This window comes from Charadrius vociferus, unplaced genomic scaffold, assembly GCF_000708025.1.
Source record: "Charadrius vociferus isolate BGI_N301 unplaced genomic scaffold, ASM70802v2 scaffold163, whole genome shotgun sequence".
NCBI classification, from domain to species: Eukaryota; Metazoa; Chordata; class Aves; order Charadriiformes; family Charadriidae; genus Charadrius; species Charadrius vociferus.
In genome coordinates this window covers 2,818,291-2,832,948 of record NW_009648332.1, presented here as the reverse complement: position 1 = coordinate 2,832,948, position 14,658 = coordinate 2,818,291, and the positions used below count along the sequence as shown (strand labels likewise).

Sequence of the window (14,658 nt, the reverse complement as noted above, 5' to 3'; positions counted from 1 at the left end):
GGCTGCCGGGCTGGGGGCGATTCCCGGCCCGGGTGGGGCCCGGGGGACCCCCCCCTGCGCCTCACAACGGCCCCCCCGCTGGGGGGGGGGAGGCATCTCCCCTGGCCTTCAGGGCCTCCCTCCCTCAGGGCCACAGCAGGAAACGGGGATGTGGGAGTAAGCGCCTCCGTTTTTTCTTCCATCCACCTAACAGCCACCCCAATTTTCTACACGCGCGCACACACCCCCACCCACCCCTGTTTTTCGTGCCAGGCCTCTCCCCGCTATACGCTAGGCCCCAGGCCCTGTGGAGCAGGGTTAGGGCCCAGCTGGAGGGTCTGCCCCATGCTGCAGCCTGGGCCTTGTTCCCCCTCAGGGCTCCCCCTGCATTCCTCAGGGTTTTCCCCCTTCCTCAGGGCCTTCCCCCCCCCCCCCCCCTCCCCTTTCCTCAGGACTTTTCCCTTTTCCTCAGGGTTTGCCCCCCATTTCCTCTGCTCCGTTTGGTGGAGAAGGGTGGGTGTGCTCCACACAAAGCAGCCCATGGTAAACAGGGACAGTGGGGGGAAATGGCTCCTGGCTCCCTGACCTTGGCTAGGAAGCTGGCCCCGGCTGCAGCTAGGGACAGCATCTTGGCCAGCTTGTCTGCTGGCTGTTTTGCAGGTCTCAGGGGAGAAGAGCCAGCCCGCCTGGCTCTTGGCAGTGCTGGAGGGTGACCTAAAGAAATTGGCAAGTGCTTGCATAAGGCAAATCTCTCTGTGATCCTGTACAGCGCTACCCCTTCTTGGCAGCGAAACGTCATGTTGTTGGTACTTCCCAGCCCAGGCTAAGAAGGCCTTTCCAGAAAAATAAGGTGCATAAAAGATCAATGTTGAACTACTAAAGGGTTTCAAAGGAAAGCATTAAAAATAACGTGAATAGTAGTGCTGGAAACACTACGTCATAAAGTCCATGTAGGTAAACAAAAGTTGCGAAATCTGTAATATTGGATTCTATAAATACTGTCAAGATGTACTTCTGAATGTATTGTGAAGTCTGTGCGATCCTTAGAGCTAATCTGCTTTTTTGTGGTTCCCTTTGAAGTTTGCATTCTGTGAAATGAGGATTGGGTAGCTCAGGGTGTTGCTAATGGGGCGTAGTGCAGAGCTTTCACCTTTAGGAACGCGGGCCAATCCAGTCCAGGTCAGCAGTGACAGGAATTGCAGTGCTGCAATGCTGTTTGGGGACAGCTGAGGTGAGCGGGGTGGTGGTTTCAGTCCAGTCCTATTGGACAAAGATTTTTATTAGGTTTAGTAGGCCAAAGAGAAAATTGCAAAAGTAACTAAATTATACTTGCTACTGGATACAGTCCTCCTAGATCAACATTTAGACATGCTAGTAAGCAAACACACACCAGTTTGCAAACCTGACTGGCATTTTTCCTGCAGGCTGAAATTTATTAGAATATATCACATTTAGTTCAAATAATTGGATAGACTTTAATATGAAATGTTCGTGCAGTTTGGCTCTGAAAACTTGAATCACTATAAAGCCAATAGTCTTTGACATAGTCTCTCTCTGTGTGTATTCAGGAACAATTCTCCCTTCTTTGCTGATGTTAACGAATGATTTATTGCAGGGAGCGATATAGAAACATGGCAGTAAAAGAGGAAGCTGAATTCTACTGCCAGCTGGCCATTATTTAAAGAATTCCCCATTCAGTGCCAATGGTCAAAAACTTTCCGATTCTGGGCTCAGTGTGTAGGAGAAAATATAATTTTGAAAGCCGCTAAATTTTATCTAGAAATCAGAGACAATAATCATAAAACTGTAGTTTATAAAGTCCATTTGCAGAGCAAAACCTTGCTTGTCTCATGTTCCACTATGATGCCTCATTTTCAGTCCCATACCCAAACTACTATAACATTATGCTTATGTTGAATTATTTTCATTGTTGGAATGAATTTTAAAATATTATTTTTAGGATTTGGTAGGTTTTTAAAATTTATTTAAATGTATATACTATATTAAAGCCCAATTCTCTGTCTCCAGCTGTGTCTGAAGAAACTCTAAAGCTTCTTAGATAATTTATTTATAAAATGAGGAAATCATACTTGACTGTCATCTAAAGGAAAGGTTCTTGGTCAATACTACAGCCAGGAAAGTACACAGAATGATAGCACTTACCTGTGAAGATGAGAACTTCAGATTCTTAGCGCAGTGTATCTTCCCCACAGACAGCCTAGTAGAAGATTTTCCATCTATATATTTTTGTACCACATTGCATTATTTCTCGATGCTGGGTGTCTACTTAAGCTGAAATACATAAAACCATGAAAAATCTGAAATGTTTAAAATCTAAATGTTTTCAACTAGTGATACATGGTTTCTTCACTCACAGTAATGCCACTTATACTTGAATTAGAATCATAGAATCACAGAATGGTTTAGTTTGGAAAGGACCGTGAAGATCATCGAGTTCCAACCCCCCTGCCATAGGCAGGGACACCTCCCAGTAGACCAGTGGACCTGTTACCTAACCAAAGTTAATCAAGATGTCAAAGATCTACCAAAACTCAGTTAAAAAAAATCACAAAGTGAGATTACAAAATGTAATTTGCTCTTCAAAGGATAGATTTCCAATATGCCTTGGATGTGCTACTTAATTGTTTTCTGTAAATCACTACATTTTGCTTTTCTTTGCCAAGAATTATGAGAAATGTAGGCATGGAGGACCAGTTTTTCAGTCCAAGAAGAAATCAATGAGCATCAAATGCTTTCTGTTGTTGTTACTTTATATATCCAAATCCTTTTCTTCCAGCAGGCATAGTAGCAAATGGTACAAATGGCTATTTTTTCTTGCAGACAATCCAGGAATGGCATCAGTGCAGTCAAGCAGTGGTTTGGCTCTGTGTATCTGAAAGCTTTGGTACCAAATTCAGTTCCTGATGCTTAATGTCTCTTTCTTGCTTAAAACCCCTTTGGTAATGTGGTTTCTCCTAGATCACGCTGTCAAGACCAGTGGTCTGCTCACTCACTTCTCAGCAACCAGGTGATAATTTCTGTAAGACCTGGCTAACAGTGCTCTGTTTCACATGGTATGGCGGATGGCATGTTTGTAATTCTGTTTTTGCTGACTGTATGCTGTGACTCTTGTTCAGAGCACTTACATCAGTAACCACTAGCAACCAAGCCACTGGTATCCTTTGACATTACACTGTAGTTACTCGATGCTGTAGTTAGTGTATGAAAACAGGCACTGGCAAACCCATCAAAAATCACAATAACTCTATCCCTTGTTTTCCTAGGACATGGTTAAACCAGATCTCTAAAACTGACTGGTATCCCATAGACGCACACATATTACCATTCTTGAGCCAACTGGCACTTTCATGTCTTGTACCCGTAAGTGGCCTTCCTTAATACACCACCACCACCACGAAACACTCAATTTGGGAGTATCTGAGTCCTCCAGAAACACAGCCCCCTGAGGTCTGGTACGGCCACGGCTCCTGGCCCTCGGCAGAAGGGAGACTGTTGCAAAAGCTGCGTTTGCAGCAGTCCTTTCTTTGCGGCAGCGCTTTCCTATCGTGGCAAGTGCCTGTGCGGCGCGGCCGTGCAGCATGCTGGATCCTGAGGGCAGTGTGGAGCATCAGCCTTCCTCTTCCTTCCCCAAAGTTCTCCTCATCCCTCTAGCCATGCTCCTTGCAATTGCAGCGCTCCTGCTCTTAGCCTTTTCCGCTACGCAGCAGAAAGAGCCTGATTTTTACACTTTCAAAGTTGTAAACATCAGGGGCAAACTAGTCTCTCTGGAGAAGTACAGGGGCTCGGTAAGTCCGCGCGGGACGGGCGGCGCTCGCCCTGGCTCGCTAAACCGGCCGCTCCGTGCATGTCTGCGGAGCCCGAGCGGGGCGGAGAGGCGGTTGTACATTAACTGGGTGGCCGCATGCAGATGGATTTGGGGTTCCGACTCTTCTGGCGCTGGTCTGGAGCCTCGCCCGCATGCTGCCCGCGATAGCGCTCCGCGGGGCTCCGCGCTCTTCAATAAAGCCTTTGCCGTCTGCCAGCAGGACGAGCCGCACCGGGTTGCGGCTGTTCACTTTGAAGCTCAGGAAGTTTCTACCTTTGTATAACTTACTTTTGGAGCTTATTTCTGCCTTTTAACTGCGTGACTTTTAGTGAGTTATTTTTTGCCTAAATCCCATTCCATTTTAGTGATCTGCATTAAAAAAAAAAAAAAAAAAGATTAGATTTAATCAGCGCCTAATGGATTTAACAGATTTCAGTATAATTAGTAAAAAAGCAAGAGACATGATAAAGCAATTCTTTTAATATCAGTGTATAGTGAAATTGTAGCAACATCATGCTACTCACCTCGTCACTTTTTAGCGTGGCTGAGCAATATGAAGAAGGGCATATGGACACAAATATACTTTTATGATGTTTTTTAAATTTCTTTTACATATGATATGAAGGAGTTCTAGGCAGAGCTTTCCTTCCCATTTTAAGAACAATATTCTTGCATGTAACCTGATCTTTTTTTTTTCAGTGGTTTGACCATCTAGGAAAGGTAGTGCCTGTGGAAGAGTGAAAAGGGAAGTTAGCAGACAGGGCGCATAATACTATAAGTTCTCATAGACACATTGACAAATTACAGAAGCTGAAACCAACATAAAGCCCACAACCGCTGCCCTCAGCACTCAAATGACCCATGTCCTGTGATACAGCCAGGCAGCCCGACAGCTTAGCCGCTGCCCAGAAAGGCAGGCACCATGTCTAGCTTTCACCCTTAGTCTCCAGCTTTGTGTTTCCACCTTCCTTTTCCCCCTCCTCAGGTACTTCACTGAGGTGTCTGAGCTCACTGGTCTGCAGCAGCAGGTCACTAAAACATTGGCAGGAAGACAGAGCAGGCCCATGGGAGAAGATGTACATTTTTCTGGTCTCAGTAGAAAAGGGCTACTGGTGGATTTGGACCAAATGAGAGGTCTGAACCTTACCTGGTCAAAGTCCTCCTCCCCTCCCGTTTACAATTCAGATAGAGCAGAACTGGTCCAATGCACACTCAAATATCTACATTGGAAAAAGCATGGAAGCTATTTAATATTAAGCAATATTTGCTTTTTTTTTAGGAGTTTCTTCCAAAGGCTCTGTCAATAAATCCTGTTACTGGGGCATGTTTTGTCTGCAGGTCATCTGCAAATCTGAATAAGCAAATACCACTTGTAGCTTCTCTACCTCAGGGCTAGAATCCACATGGAAAGGAGTAAAGGGAGTACTCAGAGGAATTCCTTACAGCCACCCTGCAGAGAGCTGAGGGTGTTCATCCCCTCCCGAACAAGCTGCAGGGCCTGCCCTGGTATCTCCTGACCACGCAAGGTTTGGGGGGTGTGTCTGAATCTCCAGGGGTGCTATGATACCGGGCCATCCTCGAGGCTTGACTGGTCTCATAAGGGAGAGCTCTAGAGCCATACCTTGGAAAAGGTAACACTGTTGGTGAATGGTACTCCTTGGTCTCTGCTAGGCCATTTGGAATAGTTTATTCCAAAAAAGTGATGACCAGCTTCTGTATGGAACAAAAAGATTTGCATTCACAGAGCCTAATAACATTCAGGCTAGCTGCTGTTTGAGAATGCATGTGCACAATTTTAAAGAAAATTATAGCAGTAAAACGCATCCCTTTCTGTCTTTATGTTGTCAGAACTCAATATCAAGATAGACAAAGGTTAATTAAAACTCCCATTTGCTTCTTAAAATAGACCTGTTTAAATCTTAAGTTAGATAAGTAATGTTAAGATGTAGGTTTATCATAATATTTTAAAGCTATTAAAAGAAAGCAAATAATGTATAAGTACTACGTATGTGCTGCTGGTGTTTTAAAGAAAGTGAGTCACTAGTTAGCCCCTGGAACAATAGTCTGCTAATTGCTAAACCAGCTTTTACAGCCTTAAGCTTTCTGGTAGATGTAGAGAAAACATTTGCTTCGATTCAGTCACTCAACTAATTTAGTTAAATAACTACTTAATTTGTAGTCCAGAAACTAAATGGGAATTGAAAAAATCCAAAAGCTTACAGAATATTTTAAAAAAAAAAGTCTGCTAATTCTAAAAATGCAAGAGCCATGCTAAGTAGAAACAATCAGTGCAATTCATGACTTGCAGAATCTTTCTTCAGTATCTATCATGAATATAAAATATTGTCTATTCAGATCATTGAGATAATTTTTCTCAGTAAGAAAAAAGTACGACCGATTAATATTCTTTCATTTTCCATCCAAGTGCATCTTGATACAAATCACAAATACTATCTGTTATATAGCGAATAAGAAATGTACTAAAAATTCTGAAATAACAACAATGAAAAAAATTAAGGAATAGACTTTTTTTTTTTCCTGAAATAAATGTGCACAAACAGAAACTACCTGCCACTTTAATAAAAATATCAAAAATATGTGAGGGAGTACTCCCTTTTTATGGGGGCATAAGAAATTCTATTGCCAGAATGCAAAAAATTCAGCATACATGCTACAAAATCAGGTATGATATTACATCTACCTGAAGGCAGAGAAAGGGAAGACTATTATGACTGAAAAAAAAAGAGTACCATGAGTGAAATAGATCAAAAGGTTGTCTGTTCTACTGTGCTGCACAAGAAGGCTATCCTGTCTTTCTTCCAGGCTGCCACCCTGATGTTGACCCATTAAAAATGAAGGGCAGTGATGTGTGGCTGGAAAAGAATCCACAGGATCCAACTGAGATTAGTTTTCTATCTAATCTATCTACCTATCTAATTCAGGAAAGCTTACATTTTGTTTTATGATCTCTGTCAGATATGCTGTAAGAGGCAGTATTCTTACCAAAAATAGTATCTATTTGGGAGTCCGAACTCCCAAGCATCAGCTATTCCCTGCTGTGTTTATACCTATGTAGATATAATAGTACCTACCTACCTGCCTGCCTGCCTGCCTGCCTACCACGCAGCTAAGTGCAGTGTGCTGAGGTGTAATTAAGCAGTTTTAGTGCAGTGCTTTGGAAATCTTGAACCAAAGGTACTATAATAATGTAAACGCATTAGTCGCTGTAACAATGTAAAGTGTTATTTTACTATTGAAAGTAATGCTAGGCACTTTGCATCACAGCTCTCTGCAATCTGAGAATGTAGTATTACTGAATGCATAAATACAGGGAATAGCTACTTAATTACTGTACAAAGTATTGCTATTTTTTTCCATGAAGGTAACAGCTCTGTGAATCGCTGTAATCGGGCACTTGTGGCTGGTTCTTTCATCAGTCAGATGGAGCCAGTTAAGAATCTCCTGATCTAAAAACCTAAGAATCTACTGTCTCTGCTAACAGATCCACCAAGGGTTACTTAAAGCTGATAGTAGATTCCTAAATCTCTCCAGTGATCTTTTCCTCAAGGAGGTACACTGGTGTAAACATTAAGTAAACCAAGAAATATTTTTGCAATGTTAAATAAATGAGTTCATTACTAGAATGCATGGGTTTTCTAAGCAAAGGGAAGGAAAGGATAGTACTAAGAGGACAGCCAACAGCTAATACGGAATTCAGCTTAAATTCAATAATTTTTGTAAGGTGCAGGATGAATTGTTTGCACTGCACACTAGGTGGTGTACTTGACTTGCACACTTAGAGCCTAAAGTCAGTCAAGAAGCACATTGCACTTAATTTAAATAATTAATAGTTGTAAGAAGTGAAAGTACAGCCTCTTTATGAGAACAAAAAGAGTGACTGTTATTTATTAAAAATAAAATAAAGACAAAAAATCACCATGTTTCATAGACTCCTAGCCCGCCCCCTTTCCCCCCTCCCGCAATGAGCAGGGACATCTTCAACTAGATCAGGGTGCTCAGAGCCCCGTCCAACCTGACTTTGAATGTTTCCAGGGATGGGCCATCTACCACCTCTCTGGGCAATCTGTGCCAGTGTTTCACCACCCTCATTGTAAAAAATTTCTTGCTTATATCTAGTCTAAATCTACCCTCTTTTAGTTTAAAACCATTACCCCTTGTCCTATCGCAACTGGCCCTGCTAAAATGTTTGTCCCCATCTTTCCTGTAGGCGCCCTTTAAGTTCAGAGAAACCACAATAAGGTATCCCCAGAGCCTTCTCTTCTCCAGGCTGAACAACTGCAACTCTCTCAGCCTATCCTCATAGGAGAGGTGCTCCAGCCCTCTGATCATTTTTGTGGCCCTCCTGTGGATCCCCTCCAACAGGTCCATGCCTTTCCTGTGCCGAGAGCCCCAGAACTGGACACAGTACTCCAGGTGGGGTCTCACCAGAGCACAGTAGAGGGGCAGAATCTCCCCTCTCGACCTGCTGGCCTCAGGTCAGCTTTTAATTTTATCTGTTGTGGTATCAGACATTTGAAAGACAATTTGGTAAGAGATTTTTAAACAATCATTTTAAACATTCTTTATGAAATACTAATAAATTCTGACAGTTTTTTATTATATGTGTTAGTTACACTGTCAGGAGGTTTGCACTATTACATTATGGAGTTCAGTAATAGAATGCATTTATTAAAGAAAAAAAGAGAAGCATAATATGTCTGCCATTTCAAGAAATGCTGTGTGTAGTTTCCTCCTATTTTGTGGGAGAACATTTGGAAGTTTGCACCATTGGCAGTGTTGAGCTTTCATGCCTTTCACCACCATGCTGAGTAATCACTATTTTTAAACAGCTGTAAATTAAAGTTGTTTCTTTTTGAGTGAATTCTTTCAAGCCCTCCTAACTTCAAAATCAAGTAAAAGTTATAAAAGCTTGATTGTTTTCATTGGCAAGTCATCTTTCGTATCTAATACAATATGAACATGATACTTCCACAACCTTATTTCCCCCAAATCTCCAATGATAAATTCTTACATTACCAGTGTATTTGGGAAAAGTACCAATAGATATGAAAACCATAAGGTGTATGAATACTTCTGCATTGGGAGAATGCTGAGACTTAAACTATACTTGAAAAACCCTCTAAAATTTTATACGAAAGCACTACATGTGACTTCAACTCTTAGTGTTACAATTTATCTTTACTTCAATCATACTAAACTACAGTTGTCACTATGCTTGGTAAATACAGATAATTTAAAAGGAACAGAACTGTCAATATTTTTTTTTTTTATGCCCAATGTGTAAGTTCTATTTTAAATGCTGACAGCTTGCAACAGGAATGCATCATAAAATTATTACCTCTTCTCTGAAAAAGAAAAATCCAAATACACGCCATATCTTTGGATGTTTTAGGGGACTGAATTTAAAATTTCAGGTAGAGCTTGTAAATGTAGTCTGAACGAATGTGATGCTTTGGAAGTTAGCTAGATGGCTCCAGACCATATTTCATATGCAACTGCACAGGGATTGCTTACATTGTATTCTGTTGACACACTACACCACAAAGATTACATCAATTTCTGCTTTATAAAATTACCTGTCTTCCAGGGGAAACAGTGCTGCTCTGAAACCACTTTAAATATAGCCATATACCTATACAAGATACAAAATACACAAAGTAAGTGTTAAAATTTAGTGTAAGAAATTATAAACACCAACATCACCTTAGCTTTTTCTTTACTCATTCCTACCCCTTCTAGGGATTTCATCTTATGATCCCATACCTTACCCAGATTATGGGCTTTTATATGTCAGTTCGTTTTCTGGCCTTAAAGACACTACACACACATAGTCATTTGTTTTTCATGTAATATAATTTATTTGATGCACTGTATTCATATTTCCCATATACTTTTGTATTTTGTATAGAAACATACACATAGGGATTTGGAACAATAGTAACATAAGAATCCAAAGTTTAAATTGAGCAAAGCCAGTGGCCACAGACAGAAGAGTCTGAGATCTGGAGTCAGGATTTTTTACTCTCTTTTTCTTGCCTTGCAGCTACTTGCTGTGTAATTTGATCAGGTCAATTAATGTGTTCAAGCTTCAGGCTTTCCTCTTGCCCCACTGGGCTATTCAACACTGCTGCCTCACACTGACATAATGAAACCAACATGCCAGCTTCTCTGAAACTTCCAAAAGGTCCAATGTAAACAGCTACTGGTGTTGTACAAGCACTGAGGAATGTGTTGGCTGCTTTGATTGAATTAATTTATTTTTTTTTTTTTTGCCATTTGAGAATGAAGGACCAGCTTCTGGGCTTCTAGAAACCCACTAGATTCAGAGTAAACCAGGTAGAATTTTGGTTCCTGAATCATAATGTATTTTCTGTACTACGCGTGATTTTAATCTAGGTGGGTAGAAACATTTTAGTATTACAATATTTATATTGCCTTGTGACTCTTACAGATTGTTCTGAAAAAAGGAATAGAATGTAGTTATATGTAAAAGAAACATTACTGTAAAGTGCATAATGCTATTTTTATTAACAAAATAATATTTTATCTAACAATTTATGACATTCAGCTTTAATCCACTCTCAAGAAAGCATTAGAATGGACTCAATTTATGTAGAATGAATGGCAATTCACACTTACAAAATTTCTAATAGTAATAAAAACTCTTAAGTCTAAAAACACATTCTGGAAGTTATTTAAGGATAAAATATCTCAAAAACCAATGGAAAACTCTTCATAGCCTTGAGAAGCTGTGTACTGTGTTTTAGCTCAGGGTTAGGTCACTTAATTTCCCCACCAAATTCTTGGTAGAATCTGTTCCAGCCTCTATTCTGCTTATACAAGCCTCTTATCTTCCTGTAGTGCTCCTCTATGTTTGGCATCTTCCTCTGCTGGATCTGCGCAGGCAGGTACGTGCCTGGTGGTAATGTCCAAATGACACAATGCGTACAATAGCAAAGATGAGCAGCTACAGGAATAACTCTTTAATGGAGAGTGGGCACAGTCTTTACTTCTTGGAATCTTTAATTGAGGCAATAAACCCTTATGCAAAATCTGTTGTCATTTTGGCGCAACTAAGCAGACTTACTCTAGACATGGTGGGAAATTTTACAGTCCATACTGCATAGACCAACCCAAAATCCTGTAATTGCTTCTGTTAACTTTCAGGTCAAGAATCACGAGCAGTGATAAATGGATCAGCCAGTTCTACATGAGTACTAAATTCTGTACGGGGCAGATGATGCAGAACAGATGCCTCACTATAGATAAATGAATTACCAAAAAAATATTATTTAGCAAGTTTCTTTCAAGCACCTTGGTATAGCTTAGCTGGATGGCTATTTCTTAAATATGCTTAGAAACTATCTCTGTAAACTGAGAGTTAAAATTGCTTAGCAGTTTATTGATTATCTTTGTGGTTGCCACATGGGAATACATAAAATAAATACTAAATCTTCCTATCGTGAACAGAACTCAATGTTAGTTTCACACATGAGTGTTCAGTCACAGTTCTCTAGACATGCTAATTTTTTGCAAATAATCTGCACCCCACTTTACCTGTTGGAAAACTGACATGTGCAGCACTTTTTTTAATCTCTCTCGTTCTTTAGGTGTCGCTAGTTGTCAACGTTGCAAGTGAGTGTGGGTATACAGATAGCCACTACAAGGCCTTACAACAGTTACAGAGAGACCTCGGCCCATATCATTTCAATGTGCTGGCATTCCCGTGCAATCAGTTTGGGCAGCAAGAACCAGACACTAACAAAGACATTGAGAGTTTTGCGCGGAAGACTTATGGTGCCTCCTTTCCTATGTTCAGCAAAATTGCAGTCAGCGGAGCCGGTGCAATTCCTGCCTTCAAGTACTTAATTGGTGAGTAATCTGGAACACTGGAGGGTTGTTTCCCCAGCGTAGAGTTCCTCTGACACAAAATACCATCCGACAGAAGAAAGATAGCTATGACTGTGTTCACAGAATCATGGTTCAGAATTGTCAGGCTCAAAGAGGTCAGAAGTCATGCAGTCTGTCCTCCTCCACACGGCAGTATCTCTCTCTGTCACCCCTGACACCTTTGTCTAACCTTCTAAAAAGATCTCCAGGGATGAAGAGACTATGATAACAAATGCCCTACATGGAATTCAGGTCTTGAAATATTCTCCTGTATGCATGCAACACCTGATCTTCCTTTTTCCGATTTACAGTCCCGTAAGTGCTTCTCCTGTGACACAACTGCTGCAGGTTGGATTTATAAGATTCATCTCAAGAGCTGTAGGATAAGTGGAAGCAAAGTGCCTACATAATTTACTTCAACAATCAAAAAGTGAAACCAGGCACTAAGAGATGTTCTTGAATACTCCCGTCCTCATTTCTTGCCAAGCATTGCGATGGCCACACTGTACAGTTCCTCCAGTTCTAATCTGCAGTATAGCTCGCATTGAGACCTGAAGAGGTTTTGCTGGTTCTTAGCATACAGCTGACAAAATACACTGTAAAGTGGAATATTCTCTATCAAGGCGCTACTTTTCTTGTACTGAACAAATGCTCTAAACGCTATTTAAATGCTAAACTAAAATGTCAGTCTTTATTCAATGTGAAGGAAATGTCTTCCAGCAGTGACATATAATAAAGCCCAATATCACGTGGTATCACCTGAGCTGTATTCTGCAAGGACCATATCACTACTGCTTTTCGCGAGCACCACAGTGTTCTCCCACATACCGCTGAATTTAAGGATTGTTGGTAGTATTATTTTTGACTACCCCAAACGCACCTCCTTCCAGGTGTCTGTAATGGATCCTTCTGCTCACCAAACTTCCCTTTAATCCTCTTCCCATCCTTCCATTTCTGTTTTGCCTAGTGGGGTCTTTACTGCAGACACGTCACATGAAACTTGCAAAAATTCTGTTTCCCTGTTGGTCCACATGCAAAGGCAGGCTGCTGGAGGCAGTATTTTTTATGCAGCATAATGACAAGACAGTAAACAGTGTAGGTCCGGTGGTGTCTTCATGATACTTGGAATTATATTCTGATTCCATATAAGATTTTGCCCAACATATAATGAATGGAAAAAGATGCTAATTTTCTGTAGCGTTTGTACTTGTGCTATTAGTGGGATGAAGCTCCTGGTCTGATTGAAAATCCTGAAAATTTTGTTAGTCGTGTAGCGGAACAGTAAAGGATAAGAATGCGACTCGTAAAATGAGTATGTGGTCATGGAGGGAGAAACTGTAGTAGATAAGGATTAGGAGGAAACCTCTTGGAACAATTTACTTTGTTATTTCTTCATGTAGCATTTCTTGAAACCTTCCGAAGCACATGATACTGGGTGCTTTTGGAGGAAAAATTCTAGATAAGCAAGCAAATAATCAGTCCTGGTACAGCTATATTGTCAGGCCAAATTCCATTTTCCTATCAATGTTCAACTGTTACAGATTCATCTATATAGCACAGATACACACACACATGCACGTACACACTTTAACACTGATTATAGTGCTTTCTCCTGTCTGTCTGTCTGTCTGTCTCAAGCTTGACTGTTTCCATTAGTCTCCAGGGGGCTACTGTCAAGTTAAAGCTCCTTGTCTGTCAGAAAATTAATCTAATTATTCAGTCTGAACTCCCCCTTAATTTTACATTCCTTCTTCCTCTGAGACAGTAATCATCAAATTGACATGAACAAATGTTAGGAACTGGCTAACGTGGTTTTCTATTCTAAGTTTCTACTTTTTTTTTGGCTGTAGATTCTACAGGAGAAGAACCAACCTGGAACTTCTGGAAATACCTGGTGGACCCCAATGGGAAAGTAGTAAAGGCCTGGGACTCTACTGTCTCCGTTGAAGAAATAAGACCTTATGTTACAGAACTTGTACGGAAAATCATCCTGAAGAAGAAAGATGAATTATGACTTTCAAAAATCCCAGCATTCTGATTACATCTTTATTGAGAATTAGGGCTGAACTTTGTCTTTTCACATTCCAAAACAGAGTATATCAGGAAGGGAAATCATGACCAGCAGAACCTAAATTCATCATCCTAAGAATGTAGAAAACAGCAAGTTAGCGTGGTAAAAGTAATTTAAACTTTTTCTCCAACTGAATTCAATTTGACCTTTCTGGGAAAGAAGAAGTCATCAGCAATTGTTTCTTTCCCAATTCAAATTATTAAGTATTGGTGACACTATAGAAAATCAGTTCATGTACCTGTAGCAAGAAGGCTCAGAATAAAAAGAATTTCCTGATTGGGATCTCACTGACATCTACAAATCTGTGTCATATTTTGATCACAAACTGAATGAAAAAATAAAAAGTGCATGATTTAGTTAAGGCATGTGCTAGGAAGAGGGCCAAAACAGATACCTTCAAACCAGGCAGACTTACATAGATGTATCTCTATCTAGTTACCAAGGCCAAATAGATGTGATTTCGTCTGCCTAGAAAGTCAGTTAAGAAGGGCATTTTGAAAAGACATCTATAAAACTTAAATTAAAGAAATGTGAAGACAAAGTCTCTGTAAGAATTCTCCAAAAGCTATGAGAAGAATTTCCTCATTGTTTCACCCAGTAAAGTTTATCATATGATATTTAAATAGCCATTTGAACATCTGTAGGACCACAGCCTACATGAAATGGCTATTTCTTTCTTCTATTACCATTTTGCCTTAGAAGAATTACTCTCGCCTTACACAATTGATGTTAAATTTATTTTTCAATTTATAACACCATCTGATTTTACTGCATATACAGACAAACATTAAAGAATCAACATTTTTCCATGGAAACAATTTTTCAAATGTTTAATTGTTGCATAATGTTACATTGTTTAATACCAAATTAA

At 40.3% G+C, this 14,658-nt stretch overlaps 1 protein-coding gene across 1 annotated transcript; it reads left to right on the top strand.

Annotated features, from left to right (window-relative positions):
* The first annotated feature begins 3,578 nt into the window (after positions 1 to 3,578).
* On the top strand, positions 3,579 to 13,982 carry GPX7 (glutathione peroxidase 7). The gene is made up of 3 exons (XM_009884614.1): positions 3,579 to 3,785; positions 11,437 to 11,698; positions 13,567 to 13,982. Exons 1-3 carry the CDS (start codon positions 3,579 to 3,581, stop codon positions 13,728 to 13,730), a joined length of 633 nt encoding a protein of 210 aa, XP_009882916.1. The 3' UTR covers positions 13,731 to 13,982.
* Positions 13,983 to 14,658: the final 676 nt, after the last annotated feature.